The sequence below is a fragment of the Epinephelus fuscoguttatus genome, linkage group LG21 (assembly GCF_011397635.1).
Source record: "Epinephelus fuscoguttatus linkage group LG21, E.fuscoguttatus.final_Chr_v1".
NCBI lineage: Eukaryota > Metazoa > Chordata > Actinopteri > Perciformes > Serranidae > Epinephelus > Epinephelus fuscoguttatus.
In genome coordinates this window covers 28,114,976-28,142,266 of record NC_064772.1, presented here as the reverse complement: position 1 = coordinate 28,142,266, position 27,291 = coordinate 28,114,976, and the positions used below count along the sequence as shown (strand labels likewise).

General features: G+C 41.9%; 1 protein-coding gene across 1 annotated transcript in view; it reads right to left on the bottom strand.

The window, feature by feature from the left end:
* Window positions 1-6,819: 6,819 nt before the first annotated feature.
* LOC125882207 (receptor activity-modifying protein 3-like) overlaps window positions 6,820-27,291 on the bottom strand; it is a 44,582-nt gene continuing 24,110 nt past the window's right edge. The window contains exons 2-4 of the mRNA XM_049565946.1: window positions 22,031-22,060; window positions 21,455-21,614; window positions 6,820-8,620 (exon numbers count right to left, since the gene is read on the bottom strand). Coding sequence (XP_049421903.1) covers window positions 8,365-8,620; window positions 21,455-21,614; window positions 22,031-22,060 — 446 coding nt within the window. The 3' untranslated portion in view covers window positions 6,820-8,364. The remainder of the gene's footprint in view (window positions 8,621-21,454; window positions 21,615-22,030; window positions 22,061-27,291) is intronic.

Below are 27,291 nucleotides of genomic sequence, written 5' to 3'. Positions count from 1 at the left end.
GTTTAAGCTACACTCAGATTGGATTTTGTCATTTAAAACTGATTTGCGTGGATTGACAACAGACATGCTCTTCAGAAGCTTTGGCTGAAAGAGTAGTTTGAGAGGCTGTAAATTATACAGCTCTTATTAAACACTTAATTAACCTCATAAGTCACGTCGGTGCAGCCCTTGCTTCTAGAAATTACATTTATAAACCATGACTTCGAAACAGCAAATGCATATTTGAAGGAAACAAAATGCCAAGCTAATTATGTCTACTATTAAAATAACAAGGAAATGTTGCTAATTAACGTAGCTGGCAAGTAGCAAGAAGTTTGCGTCGCTCACTGCAGCTGCTCCTCTGCCCAGCCGGCATGCTGTGGAGAGGGTGGTTGACATTATCCACTATGGCTTGCAGCTTATTCCATGATGTGCGCCCCTCCACCACAGTTCCCAGTGAGTCCAGTATGCTGCCCAGCACCGAGTTGACCTTTTTAATCAGCCTGTCCAGACGTCTGCTGCTTTTGTTTGTCATGCTGCTTCCCCAACAGACTGCAGCATAAAAGAGGGCACTCGCCACCACAGTCTGATAAAACATGAACAGCAAATCCCTGCAGACATCAAAAGATCGGAGCCTCCTGAGGAAGAGGAGGCGGCTCTGCCCCTTCTTGTACAGAGCATCCGCAGACCAGTCCAGCTTGCTGTCCAGGGTCACACCCAAGTATTTATAGGTATGCACAACCTCAGTGGCCTCTGCCCTTATGCAGACTGGCTGGCAGGGTGGCTTTAATCGTCTGAAGTCCACCACCATCACCATGTTGTAACACCATTGTTTTTTTTTTATTATTACCTTTTTTTTTTTACAATTCACATTTAATGAAAAGCACAACCTCTCCCTCACATTAACCAAGGTATTTTTGTTTCCTACACAGACAGTAGTCAGGACACAAACTCTGTGTTTCAATTAATTTAAGAACAAATAGTTTATTTTAGCATTGCATCTGACGGCAGATGTTGATGACAACTTATGCTTTCATCGGGGGCCATTATTTTTTTGTTAGAGGCTAAGGCCCAGGAGTCACACTGCTCTACATCCACACTATGCAGATGCATCAAACAGGTATACAGATGCATTTAAAATGAGACATGCAGGTGCAAAACACGAAATGTTAGTATATCTGTGCGCTGAAGTGTGTCAGTGTGCATTCGAGGGTAAAACTGACAATCATTTTGTGATACATAGAGCTGATATTTCACGTTAAATGCTACATGCAGCACTTGAATCAGATTTCATGTAACAGGAATGGGAAACCATTGAAGGTCGACAGTCTGTCAGTTTTTAATTCCGACCAAAGGCTCCACCAACTGATATCACTGATCTCTTTCAGGTGGAGGGGAGGAAGTCATCAGAATGAATCCCTGCAGACTGTTGGCCCTTTGTGGCACCTAGTTCAATTTTCCTGCCATTTAAACGTGTGTGTTTGAAAAAACATTAAAGCAGGAATTGAATAGCTTCAGTATTAAAACGCTGGCAGAAAACATCTATATTAAAATTCCAGAAATTAATATCAACCATGAAAAGCCACAGTTGAGCCACAGTGCTCTGTGCCTTGCCAGCAGTTCACCGATCACAACAGTGCAGCCCTGCATGGAGGCATGGCACTCTCGCACTTCCTGCGCTGCTTTTGGTCGAAACCGCTGGGTCAACCCACTTCCCTGTATTCTTCTGTCAACTCTGGGAAAAAGCTTTAATATCCTTCCTGCCTCCAAGATGCTGGCCATAGAGGCGGCCATCCTTGAGGGCAACTACACTACGATGTGTCCCCTCACCGCAGAGTGAACTATTGTCTCCTCTGTTTGTATGTCTAAACCCTGTTGTTTAGCCTCACAGAAGGAACAAAAAACTCTTGTTTCACTTCCTGGACAGTTACAGATGGAATAAATATTGCCTGATATCTTGCCGTTTGTTTGTTTAGCCACAGTCTATAATGATACTGTGATTGTTTTGTGGTCATTGAGTTTGCCCTTCCGGCTCTTTACCTCACGGTCCAGACTCGACAGCAACGTCAACATCATTGACCATCACCCACTGTCAGTGATGACTGCATTGTTTGACTCCAGATTTATTTACATGATGCAATGATAAGATTTGAAACTGCACGGCTGGGTTTTCTTTGTATTGTTTCGGGGGTTTATACAGACACACAGCAAATCAGTCATGGATTCAACTGTCTTGGTTGAGATAATATTGTTGTCTTAGTAAAAGAATAATGTCTCAGTCTGAACGCACGCACACACGCCTGCCCACATAAACTCTCCCAGGGCCTCAGTCTTCTGAGGAGCCGTGACTGAACAAAGTCGATGCATTTTCCAAAAGCACCTTTTCTCTGGAGAGTGAGAGAAGTCATATATTCTGTTTTCCACCGCATCTATGAAAGGCAAAAAGCAAGAGACAGCATTTAGAGTGACAGAAACAGAATCAGTCAGAGTATGAAACAAGTTTAAAGTGATAGATTCTACAAAGGTTACAGACACCAAACAGCATTATCGACACTGTAAAGGCCCTACATGCCTACATATGGTGTTCACTTGTCACTATTAGGCCTCTTGTTCAGGCTTTGATGGCAGTCAACTCAATACTGTTATATTACAAAGTTGGCAATGTGAGAATTAAAACTAATGTCCCTTAACAAATAACCACACTAGCAGAATTATTTGACGCACGATATCCATGTTTTGTTTGATTCTCAGAGACTTTCTCTATGATCGAACATCATTGATATTTTACATGCGTTAAAAACAATCAGAAAATAGAACACATACAGTAAAATACACACATCATTCACATATTAAAAGCTGTTTTGAAAAGATGAGTTTTGATGGGTGATTTGAACTGGAAGAGGTCGGTGCAGTCTCGAATGTGTTGGCGGAGAGAGTTCCAGGAGGGGAGAATGCACTGTCGCCCCAGGTCAGGCGCTTGGTCCTGAGTGGTGGAGTCAAGAGGCTGGCATCAAACGAGTGGAAACTGTGGGAAGGAGTGTGGTGGTAAAGCAGGTCAGTAAGGTAGGAGGGGGCCCGGTGGATGGAGGGCTTTGTGAGTGAGGATAAGAGAGCCAGTGGGGTTTCTGGAGGACAGGGGTGATGTGATTGCTGGAGTGGGAATGGTTGAGCAGACAGACAGCAGAGTTCTGAATAAAAGGGGAGTCTTTTTCTGTTGTACTTGAAGTTTAAATTTTGACTCTATTCTCTATGAACAAGTTGGAAATGTGATAACTCCATTGTGTTGAGTTACACACACACGGCACCGATCTGGGCATGAGGTAGGGACTGGTATAGTGAGACCACCAATCATATCTTTTAAAAGTCAGTGTTTTCCAATGTGACGAGTTCCAGCCATGCTTAGTAGCTTTTCAAAATATCTGGCCAACAGCCTAATATTAAATGATAAAAAAAAAGCTACGTCCTGTGGCTTTTCCTGAACACTTTCCCTTGACCTTGGTGGAAAACGTCATGAAGTGAGGCGTGTGTGTGTGTGTGTGTGTGTGTGTGTGTGTGTGTGTAATGGGGATTGGAGAGGGAAAGAGTGTAAATAGCTGTGTTGAGCTCTTTACTCTAAAAGTGTAATATATTACTCATTACTTGTTCCTCTTTTCAATACTAATAACATCACCTTTTACTCCCTGTCAATAAAACTCAGATGTGTGCCTCTGTGTGAATGTCAGCGTAATGGCCAGTAAGTGTAGCTAAGGATAGATAGTGTGCAAACAGTTTTTACCTGGGGGTCTTTAGTTGTTTGTGACCAGAATTTTCCAAAGGCTTGAGTCACTCATGGAGCAACATTTCATCCACCACATATCCACTCACAATCTTCATTACCTCTTACAGCTGCCCATGAGTTAAATCCAGTTTAGGTTGTTTAGCCAGTGTAGAGCTACAGCCGACCTCTGCGGCAGAGGAGGGCTCACCTTTGGTGCGGTGTATTTCCTGGAGCTTCACGTTGTTGTGCTGTTGGTTGTAGTAGCCAAGACGTTTCAGACCGGAGGTTTGAGGACGTGTTTTTTGCAGTGGAAAAAGTTTTGGTTCGACTACCTGCAGCAACAGTGTCCTTGTCATCTTTCCACTTGACAGAATCAAAGTAAATGGAATATTCCAGCTGCTGAGGTAAGTGTACCCATCTTCAGAACTAGCTTGCGGCTTTGTGACGTGCCTGAGCAGTGCAACAAATATGAAAAGAAAGTCATTCCAAAAAAGAAGTGATGTGGCAAAAGTAGCCTTGTCAAGAGTTGTTAAGTTTTGGGGTAACTAATATTATCACTGAAATTTTATTTGCAAGTAGTTTCACTACACTACTACTAAAAGTAATACTGGTTATTGGTTATTGTTGCCACATGTTATGGTTCTGTGTGTTGAGACACTGACAGCTCATTTTTGTTTCTGCATTATGTGATGCACCTGGGTCATTCAGTTGTATTTGTTTAAAATTTGTCATTACAAAAAGCTAAATAAAAAAAAGGGGGGGCTTTGAATAGGCTGCTGAAAATGTCTTGCTCATCCACATTTCCAAGTCAAAATCTGGCCCAGCTGAATTTGTGACTGAACAGCCTGATTTAAGACTTTATAAAGTTCAGAAAAAGCTTAATTTCACGCTCCTACGGCACAGTGTAGACTGGATAGATCAGAGATTGGATGTGTCAGTAGTTTTGGATATTCGTGCCAGATTTTCTGTCATATAGTCTGTTCTCCAGATCAAAAGCTAAACTGGGGCAGCGAGCATATTTCTATCTTGGATTAGAGTGTAATTGTGATCTTAACTGGCATCTACAGTAAATAATTCAGCAGGAAGATATTCAAATGATAAAATAAACTGCTGATGCTGATGCAAGCTGGTAATGATTGTACTTCCTTCTGACAGCGATGGATGTCCTAGTCCGACACAAACACACGTTCACACTCAGATGACACATGACATGAACTAAAAAAACAAGAATTAGATAACCAGGCGGGTTTGATTTGTATGCAGGGACTGCACAGGGGGGTGGAGCAGCGGACAAGTCAAGGCAGGTTTGTTTCATGGAGGAAACACCTGTAGACCTTGTGATGATTCATGACACTCACTGAATGTGAAGCATGTGAGTGTTTGTGTGAGATGACTTTGAGAGGGTTTTGAATCATGCTTGATGCACCCTGTGACCCATGTGCTGAGCTGAAACTCTTCTAATAGTAGGTTACACAAAAACAATGCGACTATAAAACTCCCCGGAGAGTCAAGTCTAAAAGGAGGCTTTCGTTGAAAACTAAAGGAAGGCAGTTTGACACTGTCTGACATCGACACATAAGGACGGAAACAGAGGGCTCAGCGGGGACAGAGCAACTGCTGCAACAAGCGAACACGCCGTCTGCAGTCATTTTGACTCAACCAGTGGACTTCAGATAGCCGCCAGCGATTTGACCAGCAGAGCTGAGTTGAGCTCAGACAGCCAGTTCACATCGCTGCAACTTTTCTCTGCAACATCTGCAAAGGTTTTGTCTCATTATGAATCATTGGTTTGAACTGGGCTTTTCTATTTCATATACTGAGATCACTACAATAGAATAAGGGCGCTTTCAGACCTAGAGTTTTCTTGCTTTGGTCTGAATCAGGGACTAATGTTGTCACAAAGTTGCATAATTGCCTAGAGTTGGTTCGTGTTCTCACGGCAGCATTTACAAGTGGACCAGATCAAATGGCTTGTGTGAGAAAGCTGCTCTTGATTGGTCAGAATTTCCATGTGGGAAAAATCCAGGAAGTAAACGTTGAAGAAGAGTACACTTGCAAGATAAATGTGACACTTTCTAATGTCACAATGGAGGGACAACTACGCAGGTTGATTTTAGCGCTGCTCATCGTGGACTATATTGCTGTCATTGTTCATTTTAGTCAAACCATACAGTTTGAAAACGAGGCGTGGCTCCAACTAGAAAACAATGTTTTAATGCATTGGATGTGCTGAATGTGCATATTAAGGCAGTACAGGAGGAGGTGCACATTAATAATCCTCCAGGACTGTAACATGCTCATGTTTAACCCAAACAATGTGTCATGTGACTGCAGTTGGTTGAGCTGCACCAGAGTTCATTTGTAACCAGAGTGAGACCACCTCTTCAAGAAGGTCCTGGTCCAGTTGTTTTGGTGTGCACCCATGTGTGATTGCTGTGTTCACACCTGTCCAAACAAACCGCACTTAGGGGGCAAACGAACCTGAGTTTGACTGAACCTAATCAAACCAGGCAGGTGTGAAAGCACCCTAAAACTCATCTGGGTATAAAAATGAACAGAAACTCTTTTGTGGGTCCACAAAATCAGGCTACTATCCATTGTCTATACTTGATGAGTCAGTTCTCTTGTCTCTGGCTTTGAGAGAGAGAAGCTCATATTCACAAATATTGATTGAACTTTCCAAGGCCGTGGCAAACAAACATATTGGAACGTTTAATTTAGGTGGTGTTCCCATTTACTTCTTCAGCACTGTGTGATTTTAAAATGATACAGAGAACACCTGAATAAATAATTTCAAGAGGTTTCAAGCTCTCTGACATACTGTCTGTTTTTTAGTGGCATCTGAAGGAATAAGTGTTAGGCAAGGATTTTTTTTCAGTCTAAGAAATACACTTTTTTAGCTGGATCATAAAAAAGACAGAGAAGATGCCTCTGGCTATGCAGAAACACTCATAAACATTAATTCACAGATGTAAGCTCTGACGCATTGCGTCACAATAACTGAATTAGAAAGTGTTTGTTTTCTTTGTACTTGCTTTGTTCATCTAAAGAAGGAGGCCACCCAGGTACTTTGAAGAGAGATTTAATCAGTTTCCATAGACAAAAGTGTGCAGGTGAGGGCTGACAAACAGAGGTCGATGCCTTATGCTTTGGAAGAAAATTAAAAAAGCAGTGCTTGGTTTAGTTTGCCTCGTAGCTGTTGAGGACTGTGGTTCAAAGAACCAATGAAGTGCGTACGTTAAATCAAGCCATTCCCCAGAGGAGTTCACTTCAAAGCATCAGTGTGTGTTTCTCACTGGTCTGAGTAAGACTTGAGGGGCAATGCGGATACAGTAGACAGCACGGACACAGAGCATAACTGTACAGTACGAGGTCTCAATGTCAGTTCATAGTTCTTTGTCTCCATTGAGGACCTCTCTTTGTGAGTATTAACAGTATTTCATTCAACAGTATTTGATAAGTTACACTGCTATTGAACAGTCCTTTGATGCTCAGGTAGTCACACAAGAAATTTAAGTCCCAAAATATATGAATCATAGTGTTGCCTCATCTTTGGGTAGCGTGCCAGTGTATCCTTTCCAGTGGTGACAGTCCATTCAGTAACTCAACAGTAAGATAAAAACAATTGAGTCAATTGAATCAGTATTGGGTCCAGATTTGGCTTCTTTTTCATCCAAGCCATCATACAGTATCATGTTAAAATATTTAACAAATGGTGTCCTCTGGGAGTCTCATTTCCCACCAGTTTAGACTTCTGTTACTGCCTCTGATGCTTGGTGGATACTTTGGCCTTCAGCAACGGTTCAGTGCTCTGACATGAATCTCCAACGTCAAAGGTCCGGTTCCATGAGCTTTAAAGAATGCGCCAAGATTTGGTCGATTGTCCCACTGGTCAGTTTACCCAACAAGCGATGTCAATGCCAAATGACAAAACTCCTCTGTGTGTTGAAGGAATAGTTTCACATTTAAGGAAATATGCTTATTTGCTCTCTTGTCAACAGTTAAATGAGAAGATTGAAACCACTCTGGTGGTAAACATGACGCTACAGTCAGGTGCTGGTTAGCTTAGCTTAAGGCTGGAAACAAGGGGAAAGTGCTCACAAGGCTTCATCCAATGTAACAAAAATCTGAAGCTCACTAATAAACACTTTTTATCTTTGTATTACCCGTAAAATAAAAAAATAATAAATGTAAGAGCAAGTCATGATTTTACAGAGGGATTATGTTCACCATGTTTCTAGTCTTTATGTTAAGCTAAGCTAACAAGCAACTGGCTGCAGCTACTAATTTACAGTGCAAGTAAGCCAATAAGCGTACTTCCCAAAAATTCTAAATTCTGTTCCGCATTAAGACATCTGTTGAGCAATGTCAGAACTGTGAAAAATCACAAATAATATATCAAACTATTAAAGAAAATACTACTTCATATTACCAGGTGCTTTCTCCCTCATTTCCACAGGAAGTTCAGGTGGTTTGCTGCACCACTTATGGGGTAAGTTGACCAACTGGGACAATCTCCCAAAACCTCTGTGCGCTCCCTTGTACAGTATTGTTCTAGTGAAGAGGTGGGGACCTTGAACTCCGTCCTTCTCCCGGTTTTCTCCATCCTCTTCCATCCTCCTCTCCTCCTAAGCCAGGATATCACTCCTCTTGCTACACCAGACCACCAGTGCGATCATGGCCAGCGTGAGGAAAACAGGGACGAGGATGAGGATGGTTAGCGTGTCGTCCGGCGGGTCCACCCATACCACCTGCTCCATGGTGCAGTTGGAGAAAAATAGCTTGTGTATGCGGATGATGTAGCCCTCCACCAGTGGATTGGGCCAGTAGCAGTTGACCATGTGGGACTTTGTCTCCGTGCAGAGGGTGAAGAGGTGGTACTCACTGTGGAGAAAAATGGATGGAAGAGAGGGGAAGGATTAGAAGATAATCACCACTAGCTTTTGGTTTAGCAGAGGTATTCCTGAAGGTCACGTGTGAATTTATGACTTTACATCTTAGTGGCTTTCTACTTTTATAATACTTAACACAAATAGGCACAGTTCAAGGCATGAAATTACATGTATATCATATTGGAGGTGGTCAGTTACCCATCTATTAGGACTCAAAATGATCTCCCTTATTATTTTATTAGTTCTCTGAAGGGCACACAACCATTTAAAACCCTACTGTGGTTTAGCTAGTTTTAATTTAAGCATTGGAAGTTCAGTCAGTAATCCATCATTGTCACTGGGGGGGTATAGGCTACTGCCTTTCACTGTTTTGGTCCACGACTCTCCTCTATTTCAACAGACGTTCAGGGCCATTCAGAGCCTTCACGGAGCTTTCCAGGCTTAGAGCTCTGCTTTGATGAATCCATTCAGCCAGCCCTAATCCCTCTTTCTCCATTCTGATTTCTCAATCCTCCAGGTCCAGATTTGTTTCCCATGACATCCAGGAGCCATTGGTATTCTCGCCAGCAGAACAGTGAATTGAGCAACAGTGATATTGTCTCCATGTACGCCCACGCCAGCTCATACACTGGAAGATGAAATGTCTTTACATCATTTGGACTCAAAGCTTTAGACTGTGATATTCTGTAAAGGCACAGCTTGTAAAATTATACCACTGCTCTTCTCTACAAAGCTGGGTTAGGACCGGAATCTGACTTTCTGACATGTTTCACCATATAAGAATTATTCTAGGAAGGAAGTGTACTTTATTTATCAGTTTAGGGGGGTTGCTGAGGGGTGTAACTTTTTATCTTGACTCTCCCCGGAGCTACAAATATTTTTCCCTGAGCCTCCCTGAATGCCTGGGGGAAAATGCATGATCCTCCCTCCTACATAAATAACCATATTTTTGTATATTCACACCAAATACAGATATCGCAGCAAATGTTAGGAGCAAACAGCACTGAGGGAGGTATTATCAAAACAGCTCATTTCTGAAGCAAAATGCAAATCCTCCTGAAAAATTGCATCATCGCACAAACTGTGTGGACTTCATACACCAGGCACGATGAGACAACAAGGGAGGCTGAACTTCCCCTAAAATTTCATAGAAGAAATGGTCAAATATGCACTATTGAATCTACATTAAAATAAGTCATACATGTCATACATTCTCGTGTCAGCACTGTGGACGCGGAGCCTCCAAGCATTCTTATGAGACAGCGCTGAGCAGGTTTTTTTCATGCAGCAAAGCGAGACAGTCATTGGATAAATGTGACAAAATCATCACTTCCAGGGAGGCTCAGCTTCCCTGGGACCTAATGGAGCGGTAGGCAGGAGAGGACGCTCGGTGTATGCATGCTGATTGGAGGAATTGTCTAAAAGGCGGAATCCCTTTGTGATTGACAGCGCTTTGGAAATTGAAATCGGCATCATCACATTTGGAGCTCAGTTTGCGAGTTGAGTACTCTGACAGAGTGCTGTCTGGAGTTCCTTATTTCCATAAGCGATATAGCTCATTTTCACAGTTTGTACAGTACAGTTCAGGTGTTTAACCCATCTGAACCCATCTTTGAGGTTTGTTTTACTGTGGTTCTATGGCATGAGTGTGGTTGAAAAATGGCTTCAATTAAATGTTCTCTTTATAAGACACTGCCTTGCTACGAGCTTCCCCTGTTTGAAAGACCCGCAGCTGCCACTGTCATACACACATATACACATCACAGCATGCACACAGATGGCATTAGCAACATGTGCACATAATGACCGTTTTGCTAAATTAACCATAACATAAACAACAGTGGCAGCAGTGGCCTGAATGCCAATAACTTGGCACGGCAGCCATGATTAGATATTAAAAAAATACCATTTCATGATTTAAAGTCAAAGGTCAAAATTAAATTCTGAAGGTGCATCACTATTGTATGGATGCAGAAGCACAGAAGTCAATGTTTTTACAGGATGGGGTTAGTGCATAGGTTTACTTTTGGTGACATTTTAAATAAGGCATAGTATAAAGTGATTTTGATGAAATATCACTATTTTGTTGATGGAAGCGTTCGTCACACATGAGGACCGTCAGAACTTTTAAATATCATATATAAATATAATATTTCTGACTATGATAAAATGTATTATTTGTTGCTGAAGGACTGCACTTGTATAACGCCTTTCTAGTCTTCCAACCAGTACATCACATTCACCCATTCACACACTGGTGGCCGAAGCTCCCATACAAGGTGCCATCTGCTACACAGTAACTTTTCACATGCTCTCACACACCGATGGAATAGCCATCAGGAGCAATTTGTGGTTCAGTATCTTGTGCAAGGATACTTCGACATGCAGACTGGGGGAGCCACAGATCAAACCACCAATTAGTGGATGACCCACCCCCCAGTGTATCATTTTGACAATTTCTGGGGGTATTTAAAATAAATACAAAATATGACCAGTTAAAGTTGAATGTCCCTGCCGTAAGCCAAATCAAAAAATGGGGGGACTTTGCAAGACAAGTAAAACAAAGGTAAAAACCAAATTGCAGTGCCAGGCTCTGCACAGCCCCAATAAGCTCCAGCATTCAGATGGTTAGGGAAGCCTGCATTTAGCCTGTGAGGCAAAACAAAGGGCAAATAGCACACAAATCACTGTCTGGGGTTAATGCTTAAAAAAATGCACAGACATAAACATTACTGTTGTAAATCAGTCTCTGACCCGGACAACACAGCATCTAGGACATGATGTAAAATGCTACATTTATTCACCACTCCACTAATAGCTGTTATAACATCTAATATATTGCATATATTGACTGTTTCAGGCCACCGATCTCTTTACAGCACATATAAGTCAGGCGCTGACGTCAAGCTGTAGCCATTGTTTTGGAAGACCTTTGCTCAAGTGCTGCAGATCAAATAAGGCCTGCTGTCTGTAGGGGATATACATATTGCGTGTATACTGTGTATAGATATATAGTGCGATGCATACAGGGCAAAGAGGCCCCACATGCACAGTGATAAGAAAAGTGTTTTGCTGAGAAAAGCTTCCTGTCGAATCTGAAAACAGCAACAGTATATTATTGAACCAGCGGGAGCTCATATGTTCATGTGGAAACAGAAAAAAAGGTTTGGTGCTATCTAGATTAATGTTGCAAGACGCAGGGAAAATGTCTTATGGCTGGAAGTTAATGATGTGTTCTATCACACTAATCATAAGTTGAATAAAGATTTTTCAGTGTACATAAATGGATTAACTCTTTTCTAAAAGTGTGATTTATGAAACTGCTGAAGACGTGATAAAGTGGCAGCTGAGGGAATGTTTGTGGGCTGAAGAAAATAAAAGGACAGAGAGAGATAAAGCGTGTATATACCAGAGCTTTCAGGGAGAAGACATCAAAATGCAGCATGCAGGACTGTAGGGAATAACAGACTTTTGTACATATTTCCTAGATGTAACGCACAGCAGTGTGTCATCCACGCACACAATAAAGATGGTAAAAAAATAGCCTGCCAAAGTTCACTGTTTAGTTATAGACGGTATTACATTAACTGTGAACATGGCCACCAACACATTTTTACAGCAAATGCAGTGGATATTTTAGCAAAGATATAGTATATTCGAGCATAGTGCGCATACACAAACATCAAGGCCTCTGCACTAAAGCTACTGAGAGCTTATTTTTTGTGCCAATGTTTAGTATCTCATTTGAGATTTTAATGCTCCTATGAGACATTAACACTCCCAGTGAAAGCCGCACTAATAAACAACTCAGGGGTTTGTAGCTCTGGAAGGCAAGATAACCCACCACATCTGTTTGATGGCAATAAACTCTGCACATCCATAGTTCTTAAAGAAGTGTTTCACAGCTGGGAAGATGGTCTTTTCATTGAAATGGGCTGCCTAAGCATTAAAGAGATGCACATGCTTTGGAAATTGATGCTACACAACCAAAGAGAACAGAGAAAGAGGGCTGTGGTATTCACTTTTGCTCAAAAGGCTGTAACTACCAGAATGCACTGCACCAGGCAGAATAACACTCCTGCAGGTTTTTGACATGATACGAATTTGCTCAGTTTTTTACAGGAAACAATAAGGCAGGTGACAAGCGATCTTCTAAAATTTGTTTCTGGAAACATTTTAGGCGAGAAATAGGAAATGCAATTACCGAATTTTGGTTAATGTTTAATCAGCACTGCTGTTTGATCTCAGTTTTTTCAACCTCCATTTTAACAATACAGGAAATACATTCTCTTATTACAGACAAGCACTAAAATATGTTTCTGAAGACTTTTTAAAGAGGCAACACAGTAACAGAATCTTGGTTTACATTTGATCAACACTGTCCATGCGTACTTTCATATGCACGAGCATACGAAAATGTGGAAGTACAATCTGTAGTTAAGCAACAGCCACAGAGCCAGCAAAAACCCGTCATCAAAAAACTTGACCCTCCATTTCTGTGAAGGTTGCCCAGTAGTGCACTACAGACTTGTGGCAACCAAGCACAGCCGAGCAACTAACTTCCAGTTTATCCATCATCCATTTTCATTTGCTTATCCAAAGCTGGGTCATGGGGGCAGCAGGCCGAGCAAAGTATTCCAGACATCCCTCTCCCCAGCGACGCTTTCCAGCTCCTCCTGAGGGACCCCGAGGCGTTCCCAGACCAAATGAGATATGTAATCCCTCCAGTGTGTTCTGGGTCTGCCCCGGGGCCTCCTACCAGTGGGATGTGCCTCTAAATGGAGGCGCCAAGGAGGCATCCTGATCAAATGCCCGAACCACCTCAACTGACCCCTCTTGACACAAAGGAGCAGTGGCTCTACTTTGAGCTCCCTCCCGCCCAGCCACCCTTCTGAGGAAACTCATTCCAGCTGCTTGTATCCATGGTTTAGCCCAGTTTAGCCCTCTGCTAACTTGAATGGGGATTCAGTGATTTAAAGGAGCAGCTTTTCTAGACTCTCTAAATGTTATCGAACTGAAAGGATCAAATCCTGATCATTTCACAGAGGTTGTAACACTGACAAACATGTATCCACTGATTTACAGACGTCTCTTTCACAATGTAAGGCTATGGGGAAAAGTCTTTTGGGCCCCATGGCATCAGGTGATGGACCCATATCGTAATTCCCCATTAGACCACTCTGTAAAATTGGCTTCAAAGCCTGGCACTGTTCCTGAGGGCTTGTGAGAGATGAGCAGGGAGATCTGAGCACTGAGGGAAGTTTACCACAGATTATTTACACATACTGCCCGCATTGATATGATACAAAGCTGGATGAGAACTGGTACAAGTATTCCTTTAATACTGTTATAAACTGTTTGCCTGTGGGTGCATTCATACACACAAACAGACACACAGTAGTTAATAGATGCAACTCTGTTTCTATTGATTCACTGTGGTGTTTTTCAGTAGTTTGTTTGTCCTCTGAGACTGATTGTTAATCAGATTGAAACAGAAACCGTCCGGTTGTTAAATTTGTGTGAAAGAGAAACAAGCATTATGTTTATTACTTCTATCTCTGCGCAAAGCAGTCCATCATTTTGTGATGGATTCAATCATTGACTGTCCTCTCCCTCCATTGCCGGTTGGCTAATGCTGGTAACAGTCTCCTGCCAGTCGTGAGGGCCACATAACCCACTTATAATGAGGCTTACTCATCTAAATGGTCAATTAGTTGTCATTAGAGGCAGCAGGAAAAAAGCTCTCATGACTTTAGAGCAGCATCTGGTCCGTAATATCAAGAGGTCCAGATAGATGGACACGACTGTTGCACTGTTCCTGTGTGACCGACATTAAGGCTGCAAACTGCTCTGGGCAGAAAATCAATATGTTATTAAAGGTAAATGATTGAAGTACATAAATGCATGTACAGACACACACACAGCCTCTTAGCAGTCTGTTTATGCCCTTTATTGTGTGGTCCGACAAGCTCCTATCGACTCATTTCAAACAATAACAGTCATGTTGGCTAAGTGTTTGGCTAGCGGCTATGACTGCTGAGAGGCACCGCTCATTTGTCAAAGAGAGGAAGCTTTGCAGGGGTCGCTGCTTGTTTAAACACGAGGGCCCCTCGCTCTTGCAAGCCCGATCCTCCTCACCACTCTCTGGTTCCTTTTACGCTTTTGCTCTTTCCCTCTTTCTCTCCATTTCCCTGTTGCCTTCTTATCACCTTCTTCCAGGCTGGAAAGAAAACTGCTGCTGAGAAAGTCACTGTATCCTCCAGTCATGTAAATGAGGTATCGTACACTAACACACCCCAATGAATCATTCCTGTCATACAAACATGGACTCGTGCAGGCAGATTTCCTGGAAAGGCAGCTGTGTTTCCCATTACATTATGGCTTTGAAACAGCCTTTGTTTATATGTTCTTTTATCTGTCAATCACATTTGATTAGTCAGACATCTCTAACGGATCAGATTTTGATTAAAGGTGGGTCTGCCTCTTTGAAATCCATCTCCATATCCTTCAGTTTGGAGTGGGTAAGCATTAACACTACAGCAGAGAATGGAGAAAATGTGAAGAACAGAGCCCGGACATTACACCACCCATCCTGCACTTCAGGTAGACCAAAACAGCACTTTAAAAAGATCCAAAAACACTTAACTTGTTCATAGGTGTGATGGACACTTCTGTGTTAAGGGGTTTATTTTGAAACCAGCAGGGAGGAGAGAAAGATGACCACCTATATTTTTCAAAGTAAAGTCAGACAGTACTGAGCAGCAATAGTACCCCTGTTCAAAAACACAGAAGCAAAATGTCTTTAACTGTTTGAAGCTGTTTCACTCATCTTCAATGTATCTGTCTTTAAAGAGTCACTCCAGGTCATCGTCAACTTGAACCTTATTTTGGCAAGTCTCAATGACTCTTCCTTCATGAATTTTCATTGGGAAATTTAACAGGTCCCATGAGGATGTGTCACAAATTCTGTCATGAATTTAATGACTTCAGACCAGACATGCTTGTACATTGACTCCATGAGACACCATGTGGAGTTGAGCTCTATTACGTCAAATACTTGATGCTCCTCTATGAGCACACAGTGGAAAAATCCCAGTTGGATCAGCTCCATATCATGACCAGAAATTCAGGTCAGTTAAGATGTACCCAGTAGCTCTTGTTTTGTAGTACTTTTAAATGATTTATGGTGTATGTTAGCTGCCTCTACAGTGTAAGAGAGAAGAGAGAGCTGAGATTAAAAGAGAGGAATTTCTTTGTAAACTTGCATTAAACTGATTTTTTGGCCTCTTGGGGTGTGTGGAAACAAGCTTTGAACACAACTCTTACTTTTTAAGCTAACACAGTTTCCTATTTACACATGTAGCAGATAAGGAGAAACAGAAACGTTCATTTAGAGTAGCATCTGTGTCTACCTGACAAATGTAAAATTAATATTCACTCTTTTTTAAGCTTTGTTTTTGGTCTCCGCCAACTCCTGGTGGAAATAGCTGGCTCTTCAGTTGCAGAATGTTCCACAATGGGTGCCATGCAGCCCATATTCCAAAGCCCCATTTGTCTGAAAATGTCCCATTGGACCAAAAGCCCATTTCTCCTGCAGCACAAAAATAGACAGCCATTGCTCCAAAGCCCCATTTCTCTGAAAATACAAGCCCCGTGCAGGTAGTGTCAGTTTTCCAGTGTCGATTGAGCCACTAAGCCTGGTTGTTTTTTTCAGACCTGTCCTTGTTTTTTTTTTACCAAATTTGGATGTTTTAAGCCAAAACCTGATCTTTCCCTAACCACAATCAAGTGTTTTGTGTGCCTAAACCTAACCACACATTCATCAAATATAACAAAGCCGTGGTTTACAGAGTCGTACAATGCAAACATTTTTTTTCTGGCGATTGGGTTTTCTACCTGCTGAGTGTGTGTTTTTGGAGAAACAGGACTTCGGAGCAATGGGGATTTTGTCGTTGGGATAATGGGCTGTTAGAGAAATGGACTTTCCGTCTTATGGGCCATTTTTCGGACTAACAGACCTGTGGAATTTTGGATATTCGGCACAATGGGCAGTACCCCAAATATGTTCACCACTTAGTTGCTAAATTTGTCTGCTGTTTGGAGCTGGGAGGGTTCATGTACAGTGGACTTTAGAGCTTTTTTGCAGATGCCAGCTGCATGTGGAAATGACACTCTGAGATCAGTGAGGGTGAACCAAAACAGTAAATGTGCAGGCAAGACAGCCAAAACAATGAGCTGAAGGACACTAAAACGCACCATGAAGCAAAGGGAAACTGCAAAGTTGTGGGTTTGTCACTATGAGCGACCCCTTTTACATACAAGTAGGCCTGTGATCCATTGCTAATTTAGGAATATTGACTACAGCAGCTTTAACTTTGGTAACTTTGGATTGCTTCGACAACTGCTGACATCTAATTGTAACCACTGCACTACAGTTCTGCGGTCAATCATTGTCTAAATGCCAATGGGTGCGGTTACATGATGGCTTCTCATTAAGAATTAAATAAATCTGAATAAAATCATTCGAAATTAAAGTCTTTCCAGGTAGTTTACATGAGAAATATTCATTCCGAATGAGGGTTTACACGGGAGATCAGTTTAATCACCTTTTAGTCGCCTTTATTTGGGTCTGCGCAAGGTTTGGGGCAGGGAAGGTTTCTGATTGGATAGGGGGCGGGGCAGATGTTATGTGATTACATTTTCCAGAAGAAAACACTGTAGTCCTCGCTCTGGATAACAAGATGCTTGACGCCGCCGTTCTTAGTGCGTTTTTTGGGCTTGTTTTGCTTCTGTTCTTGAAGCAGCAGTACGACAACAACCTTGTTCTGCTAAGGCAGAAGAGGCAGAGGCAGAAGTTCGAAGAAGGGAGATAGAGGACCGTGCTGTGGCAAACGGTGAGTGCAACGAGTCCGACTGCTCTATCTCAGCCTGTTGCTATGCGCGCTATATACGAGCATGTGCAGAAAGACCGGAATGAACTTAAAGAGGAATGAGTGTATACAAGTGCGAGAAAATCTTTCATTCAGAATTAGAAACGGAATATTCCAGCCCCTTACATCAGAATGAATTTTCAATCGCATTGGCCATTTTCATTCCGAATTAGGTGTTTACAAGATCACTTTTAATAGGAATGAACTTTCATTCCGAATGAAACGGGAATTAAACTGTCCATGTAAATGCACTCAGTGTTAGCTGCTAAATGGCCTCCCAGATGTTAAACCTGACCATAATGGCTAAAGTCAACCACCTGGCTTCATGTGCTTCATGTTAGGTTGACACAGTTACTCTTGATGTGGTTGATTTGTTCTTAGAGCTCAACTTCATCCCACATTTCGCTTTTCCTTTCATTCATAATCACTGAAATAAATTTTTGTTTGAGTGTGTGAAGCTGTATTCATATAAAAAAACAACTGTGTTGCTGGAAAGAGTGTGAAGCTCTGGAGGATTTTCCTGGAAAGAAATGATGGTTAAAAATAAAAACAGAGAGAGTGCATGACTGATTGACAATGCTGACAGTTCTTCCCAGAATCTTTTAAATTTTTCCAGTAAATCTGTGACTGATTATTGACGATTATTTTGACGTTGATTTTAAGCTCCCATGTGTATGTAATTGCGCAAGAAACCTCGAGTCTCATGGCGCCATCCCTCCCCTTCTGGCCCAGCAGTTACAGGGAAAAAGTTGAATGTGAGAGGTCAAAGGTGAGTGGAAGGAATGAGGTGAATGGCTGGATAAAGATAGATACAGATGGGTGGTCAGGGCTCAGATGCTTCTTAAAAAACAGCGCTGGTTTTGGGAAGCAAGCCTCCAGCTGTTCTCCCACCCACGGACATCCAACCAGCTGCATGAGGATGAGATTACAGTGTTTCTTCCAATACAAGTGTTTTTTTGGAAGTGCCACCATGTGGGACTGACGACCCCTTATCTTGAAGTACAAATATAGATCACTCGAGACAGGAAGACAACACTACTTGAGAGAAGAGAAGTGAGAAGATATGAGTTTAAACATATGGGTAACTTTTCAGTGTCCAAATGTCTTTTATCTTTCCAGACTTTCTACTCGTTGTCATACAAAATGACCAATTAGTTCTGTAGTAGCTCGTAAAAAGCCAGGAGACAGTTTAATTTTACTCAGCACTTTGTCACATCCTGCGTGTAGAGGAGATTCTCAACATCAGCTCTTCATGTTTGGCCAAGAGGGGAAATTAATGGGCTCTCTCTTCAGAGGAAAGTATGCCTTTTCTGTTGCAGGCAGGGAAACCATTTCAATTCAAAGAACTCCAGCACATTTTTTAAGAACAAGCAAACAGGTACAGTTATTTCTACGCTGTTGGGCTGAAATCTCCTTGAGAACATAAAGCAGGAAAAGGAGTGGATGTTGCTGCTGATAATCCATTTTGGGAATATAACAAAATCAGGCAGTGAGAAATGCCTCAGAATACAGTTATCACTGAGCTGATTCTGTCTGTGTAGGTGTGTCTAAACCAATTCCTCTGCTACATGCAATGCAGACAAATGTATTGGTACACAAGACAAATATGAAAACATTATTCAGATAAAAACACCAACCATCACCTGCATCCCGCTGATTTGCCATCAACTGACACAAGCGTCACACCACATCCTCTTAAAGTCATAAGACACAGGCATCATACACACACTGCTAACTCAGCCTTTACAGTGGAGGTCGGCGCTCTGAGGATAAATGTCCATACATCTTCTTAGAAGTCAGAAAGAAGGCAAACTTCAGAGCTTGCCTTATCATCACATCATGGATGGAATACTGAACGGGCCGACCAGGCACAAGCTGTCAGGGGCCCTCTGGCCTTCACCTGCAAAATGTCACTCACATTAACACGTACGGACCAGGAGGTAGGGCTGCCCCCTAATAGTCAACAGAACGTTAGTCAACCAGAAAAGTCATTGGTGAAACTCTTAGGAGCTGTGCCTTGTCAAAAAAATTTAATCCTAAATGATTGGACCATGTGGGAATTTAATTAGAAGGGACAGACACAGGAAGTGTCCACGCTCAGCAGTCAGATAGGAGTCAGGTTACAAACCAATCGCAGCTGACAGATATCTTTCCTTCTTCTGTAAATATTCAGTCTGATGAATACGGAAAAGTTGATCATGTTAGGTTAGTGCAGGGCTACAGACGTCCGACTCTCATGTTTTCCAGGTGGTTAAAGTGATAGTGCACCCAAAAATGAAAATTCAGCCATTAACTACTCACCCTCATGCCGAGGGACGCTCTGGTAAAGTTTTAGAGTCCTCACAACACTTACAGAGATCCTAGGGGGGAGTGGGTAGCAACACAACTGCACACCCAATGGCTGAAGGCGCCCCAGATTAAAACGTCCAAGAACACATAACTGAAACCACAAAATATCTCCATACTGCTCCTCCATAGTGATCCAAGTGTCCTGAAGCCCTGACATACAAAGTTGTTTGTAAAAACAAGGGTGAGTAGATTATGGCTGAATTTTCATTTTTGGGTGCACTATCCCTTTAAAGATGCAGCATGTGTACATCCCCTAATTTCCAGGGCTGGTACCTGTGGTTATTCCACAGGCTAGTTAATAACATGTCGGGCAGGAAATCCAAAGTGTGGGATCATTTTGAGAAGGTGAAGGACGAACCCAAGGTGATATGTAAACTCATCTTCATTGGTCGACTACAAACATGACGTATCATCTGAAACATGGAAGTAGCTACATGCCCATTAGCCCACAGCATCATTAACAGGCGGCTCGCTCAGTGTGTGACGTGCACTTGTAGATAAAATATAGGCCTATATTAATGAAGGGTCATTAGTACGGTTTTGTATTTCTCTGTAATGTAGCACAGTGTTAACAATGTTACTGATACTATTCTTTGTCACACCTTCAACTCAAACCACCAAAATATATAATTTAATAATTAAATTAATATTGTAAACATGCGGGCGACTAGTCGACTAATGGCCCTAAATGACGACTATGGGTGGCCAAGGAAAATTATTAGTTGGAGGCAGCCCTCAGCCTTTACAGTGGAGGTTGGCTCTCTGAGGATAAATGTCCACACATCTTCTTAGAAATCAAAAGGAAGGCAAACTTCAGAGCTTAATCATCAGATCATGGATGGAACACTGAACAGGCTGACCAATCACAGGCTGTCAGGGGCTCTCTGGCCTTCACCTGCAAAATGTCACTCACATTAACACGTACTGACGAGGAGGAGACTCAAAATTATCTCAAAGAGACACAAAACCACCATAAAGTCTGTGTGTCTTACTCCTATGCAGGGGAGGTGGTGGAGCCCTTTGCATATCTGTGCCCAGGGGCCCATTGTCTCAAAATTCCCCCATGCATCAAATTCATACTTTTTCTTATCAGTACCAACTGTACACCATGTGGTTGTTATCTACACAGGAAGTGCTCACAGCCAGAGCAGCATGATTTTCCATGATGCAACAGCTCTGAAATGTAAACAAAAACACTGAACTGTTAATAGTTTTAACATCAGTACTCAGAAGGGTTAGCTGCACAACTTTTCACCAGATTTGTTGTGCAGTGCACTATAAAGCTTGACAGGTTGCAAAGGTGTAACATTCACCTCATGATATAATAGTGAAGCCTGCAATTTACACAACTCTACAAAAGACGAGAAGTAAGGGAGCATCTAAACCAATTTGTGTCAACCACTTCCATTTATGTTAATGATGATCCACTTCCTGGATCATTACCATTTACACAGCTCCTCAGTTTGCAGCTTGGGCTGACAGAGAAATCTTGCTTCATTATTTAATTACTTAGGTAAGACTGCATCTACGCATACATATAGCCGTACCTGATAAAGTGTGTTAGGTTACACCAGTACTGTTGATCTATGTGACCCATGTCCCGCTTGAAGTCCTCTCCACAGACCTCTACCTCCCAATGCAGACGAGACTCATTGCAGGCTTTCTTCGGCTGGGGGGGAGTGGGCTCTATGTCGAAACTGTCGGTGGCTGACGGGACAGAAAGAAGAAGAGTGTTTATAGGTCACATACCCCGCTCCGTGTGTTACCTCTGATAAATAGTCACGACAACAAGACAAAGATCGATGTTCATGGTTGTTTGACTTGTATTCTTGTATTATGTATGAGCTGTACACTGCATTTATTTATTTTTTTGACATTTTTCTTTTTCTCATTATGTTCTGTCATAAAGCTGAAACTTTTTCATTCTGTTCATCATGAATTTAATTTTCACCCAATATGCTCCTGGAAGAGTGGAAATGTCAGTTTCAGTATTTCTCACTCTCACAGTCTTATTTTTCTTGCTCTATTCTTTTTTCCTGCAGCAATGAGTCAGTTGTCCTCAGAGAATTATGGATGGATGGATGGATGGATGGATGGATGGATGGATAGATGGACATGCTTACCTGATAATCCTCTCATCATCCAGGCATTGACTGAAATGAAACAAAAATAAGAAGTCATTTAAAGTGAACTTGTGGCTAGACGACCTCTATATGTTAAATAAATCCAATTAGAAAACAATTTTTTCTTATTTTACATTTTCGGACACATAAATGACATTTCTGCTTTTCTCTGTGAGCTTTGGTCCTCTCAGTTTACCATTCGCTAAGATGATCGACTGATATTGATCAACTTTCTACAACATTTGTAGGGTTCAAAGGGTCTAAATCTGTTGTCTTAAGTTACTGATAACTCAAACTTCCCATTGCTCTTGTTTCACATTTTATTGTGAAACAAGAGCAGCTATCACGTTGTGGTAAAAGGTAAAGGTAGTACCAACTGCTATTGTTCGTTATTATGTCATGTAACTAACAAGCCCTTTTTCTGCACTTAATTCCCAGTGGATTTTAAACTTAAATAGTGTGCTCAGCAGAGTGCAGGTCTCTGCCTGAGCTGATCATACAGCTCCAGACCAGTGGCTCCCAACTGGTGGGTTGTGGTCCAAAAGAAGGGTCGTGGTACATGATACTCACGAATGTTTCAAGTGTGTATTTTAAAGTACTGTGAATTTCCAGCACAGAGGTTTTATTTTGAAATGTGGTTTCCTGCTGCAGAGTGAGTGACTAACAGACAGCTACTTGACAGATGGTGCTTCTCAAAGTTGAGGAAGGATCTTTAATTGTGTTACCCTTCAAAAAAGTTACATCCATGACCCTTCAAGTGGACAAAAATGTCCACTTTCTAGAAAGTGTCCAACAAAAGGTCACAGGGGTGTGATTTTTGGCAAGGGGGGGTAATTTTGGGTTAAATTTGAAAATCCCAACTTTCAGCATGAAAATCCATTATTTGAATCTGTAATGCATTTTTATCCTATCCATGACCCTTCAAGTGGACGAAAATGTCCACCTGTCATTTAGCCATTTGTTATTGTTGCTATATCATCCATTTATCATGGATAGACCCCACATGGATAGACAAAAATCCATGACGCAAGTACGATGCTCAGATATCAAATATATTAAACTGTGTGGACCTTGAGCTGATGACTACAGAGACATAAGGACCCTGTGAACCACTGCTCTGGACAATTCCTGTAATACCATCAGACCTGCATTTCAGGTGTTTCAAAAGGTAAGAAAAATAAAAATACACAAATATCGAGGACAGATGAGCTAATCAAGAAGAAGAAGTCTGCAAGTCTAAAAAAAAAAAAAAAAAGGTTACAGCCATAGCAACTGGAATGCGGCACAGCTGCACTGGGTGGAATTGTCCCTCCTGGCTCTCTTGCAGTCAAGATGTCAGCAAAGATAATAAGAACAGTTGAGCTATTCATTTTGTATCGTGCCTGACTTCGGTGGATCAGAACATATTGGGTATGGAATTAATCTGCAGATGCTATGGTTCAAAATGAGACCAAACTTCTCTATGGCTGTCATGACTTGTGGCCCCAACAGGCTGATTAGAAGGAGCGAGGAATCATCAGGCAGTAAGGGTGTAAACATTAAAAAGGTGGTCCTGATTGGTCCAGTACTACTGTATGTGAGATTAGCTGCGGACAGACAGATACCCACACACACGCACACACACAACCAAAGGCATCATCCCCTCCAGGCTTACACCTAGCTGAGATAACAATACAGAGTAATTACACATGAGATAACAGCGACAGTGAGCTGTTAGCTGAGTAGCAGGGTAACAAGGTAACCAATGCCTTTTAGCATGGCATGCAGCTGGAAAACACACATGGCTTGTAAACGAACAGGTTTCTCGACCCTGTTATTGATTTGTTGGATTTTCAGCCATGCTCGCAGTAAAACTAATCCAATCGGCCTCAGCTGTACGAGCATAGCTGTAGACTCCTAGTCTTAACGTCTTAACATTTGAAGGTGCATCCTCGGCTGATTCTGGGAGGAGATAAGGGGATTTTACTTTATGCTGTGCTTTAACTGTGCCTCAGTTTCTCACATGTTCATAGTGAAATGTACTGCAGTACAAAAGAGAGAGCATCTTTTGGGTAGAGCTCGTACTTGCACATGAAAAGTGATGATATATTTGAACTACAGGCAGTCAGCAACCAAGAAGAACATGTTCACACACTACTGTCTGTTGTTGTCATTGTTTGGAGCAGACAGATCACAACTATGATCATCTAAATCATTTGTATATGATTCATTTGTGTGCACTTTGTTGTCAGTGAATGAAACTTTATCCATTATGAGTAATATGCACTGGGTTTTCAGTTTCTCGTTTTCTTGCCTTATTTTCAGCCTTTCAGTGAACGCAGCAGAGGTAAAGGCAGGAAAGAGAAACAGACAGAGAGCTTAAGTAAAATAATTACATCTAATGAGAGATATCCCAATCATACTCCTCCATACAAAAGTGCATCCATCGTACAAATTTTATTTCCCCCTTTTCTCCCCTCTCTGTTGTCGTAACCAAACTCTTACTCACAGCAGCTCATTTCTACCGCAGCAGTGTTACGGATGACCAAAGCTAAAAATGCTGCTGCACAGGAAGGTGTATCTCCCTTTGAAGTGCCACACTTACAAAGCAGAGAATCTGTTTGAAAGACGCCCAGCAGGATAAAGACCAAGTTAGCATTCTAAATATAGAGGCCTCCCTGTTTGAGCATGTGAGGATGTTTTGAGGTGGTGTTTGTGATGGGATGAGATTATTTCACCTAGTGTGTTTGTCTCATATATTATAGAAAGAACAAGTATTTGAGACAATTCGGGCCTGGTTTTGTTTTGTCTGTACTTTGATTTGGTTTTTACGTTGTTTCACCCTGACAAGACTGAAAAATGTTAGATTTGCAGATCCTTTGTTTTGTGAAATACACGGCCCATTTTCCAGAATACATGTCGGCATGTTTCTTCAAATCACGGGTATGTGACAAAGTGGTTATTTTAAGCCAAAACATATTTTCCTAACCAAGTGGTTTTTGTGTCTAAACCTGATCACACATTAACCCTTTAAAAAAACACCTGCTTTTGTTTGCTACAAACACAGCTGTACATGTCCCAAACTCTCGTCACAAAGCATCCACTTTTGTTGGTCTTGAACAGTGGCCTGCTGCTTGGCAGTCATCTCGCCTAAGTGTCACACCATCTACCATCTTCTCATCCTCCTGATGAGGAGCTCAGTGCATATACATGTAATCTGAACTATGTCATATATCCATCTATCCATTTCATCCACTGGGGCATCTGGAGCCGGGTCACGGGGGCAGCAGGCCAATCAAAGCACCCCAGATGTCCCTCTCTCCAGTGATGCTTTCCAGTTCCTCCTGGGGGATCCTGAGGCGTTCCCAGGCCAGACAAGATATGTAATCCCTTCAGCATGTTCTGGGTCTGCCCCAGGGCCTCCTACCAGTGGGATGTGCCTGGAACACCTCTAACAGGAGGCCCCCAGGAGGCACCCCGATCAGATCCCCGAACCACCTCAACTGACTCCTTTCGACGTGATGTCTGAGCTCCTCACCCTATCTCTAAGGCTGAGCCCAGACACCCCACGGAGGAAACTCATTTCGGTTGCTTGTATCCAAGATCTTATTTTGGTCACTACCCAGAGCTCATGACCATAGGTGACAGCTGGGACACAGATAGACTAGTAAATCGAAAAGCTGCCTTCTGGCTCAGCTCTCTCGTCACCATGACGGTCCAGCATTAACCAGCTGCGAGTTTTTACTTCTAAATTATTGTACAGACCTGAGAGTGGTGTCATCACACACATTTCACAAAACATCAAACTGTTCTGCTTCAAAATTAGCAAACAATATTGGCTAATGTTTTTCCACTTCAATGGTAGGCTACTTATATCGGCATTGAAAACCCCACATCAATGAGATCTTGTACAAATGTGTGGTGCTGGTGGTACAACTGTATCCATTCTTTCATTGTGTTTTTCTTAAGACATTTTCAGAGTGCGGTGCAAATGTGTTGTTTCATGGCAAAGCCCAACCTCTCAGGTTGAAGATGAGCTGCACTGTGATGACCTGAATTAGAAATATTTTGTCTTCCTTTTGGGAACAATTACACACCCTGCTGTTTAAAATTCAGGTCAAAAGAGATTCAAAGAAGGCAAGAAAAATCATTGTAATTGGGGAAAAAAAACTCCAAAAGAATCATTTTACTTTTCAGTTATCCAGAGTCTGCAGTATGCCAGAGGCCTAGAATAATGGCCTGAAAAAAAATCTGGGTTGTCTTAATATTTTGAAATCTTCTGTTAAATATTGTCTCTGCTGTTCATTGTACAGTGCTGTGTTTTACATCTTGGTGTCCTCACTTTCCCGCAGCTCGCCTCTCCTAGCCTACTTTAACTTCACTTAGTGACTTGCGCTTTCCAAAATCTTTGGAAAAGCTTCAGAAAACTGAACTGAGCTTCCTGCATGTGAAGACTGAGCAAAAGCATAGCAAGAGCAAGAATATACAATTCCTGTCAGCACCGGGTTTCAATGAAAAAAGGAAAAGCCAGTAAAAGCTTTTCTATTAAAGACTTTAAAAATGACAGGGACTTCTCTGGAGGTGACAGGCGAGTCACCCTCAGCTTCAATTAGACGGGATTGAGAGACAGCAAAGGGCGCTGTCTACGAATCCCCGAGCTTGTCAGAGGTCACAAAGTAAAATCCATGCGCTCATCTTCTTCTGTATTATCACAAGACATTTAATCCACTTTTTGCCTTTTCTTCAAGGCACACACAGACAGAAAATCGTTTCTCAAGATCACAAGAAAGTACGCTCTTTGTGTCTCATAATCAATACATCAAATTAAATATTACAGAAAATTACAAAGCACTCTAAAACTGCGCTCTCTGAAAAGCTCTCCCTCTCTGACTTCAAAACTTGGCTTTCAGCCCTCTGGTTCCCACAGGTCTCCTCTTGCATTTCATTTCTCCGACAATAAGCCCCATGCTGGCGAGTCCAAAAATAACATCTCATATATAACAGCCAACATAAATACATCTTGAGTACATAAGCTCCTGTGCAGCAGGAATCAGCTAAATCAAATATTCCATATGTACTCTTTGATAACAAACCACCTACGACAGCAAAAGCTCTACAGCAACATTACAAAAGAGATTATGTCTAGACCTTTTACATGTTTGCACATATGGATGCAACACATGCAAACATGCTACTGGTTTATTTAAGAACTGAACATGCTCAACATTTAAATTTTAAAGTCTTAGGGCTGCTGTGAAATTGTGCCTACTTAGGGCAACAAA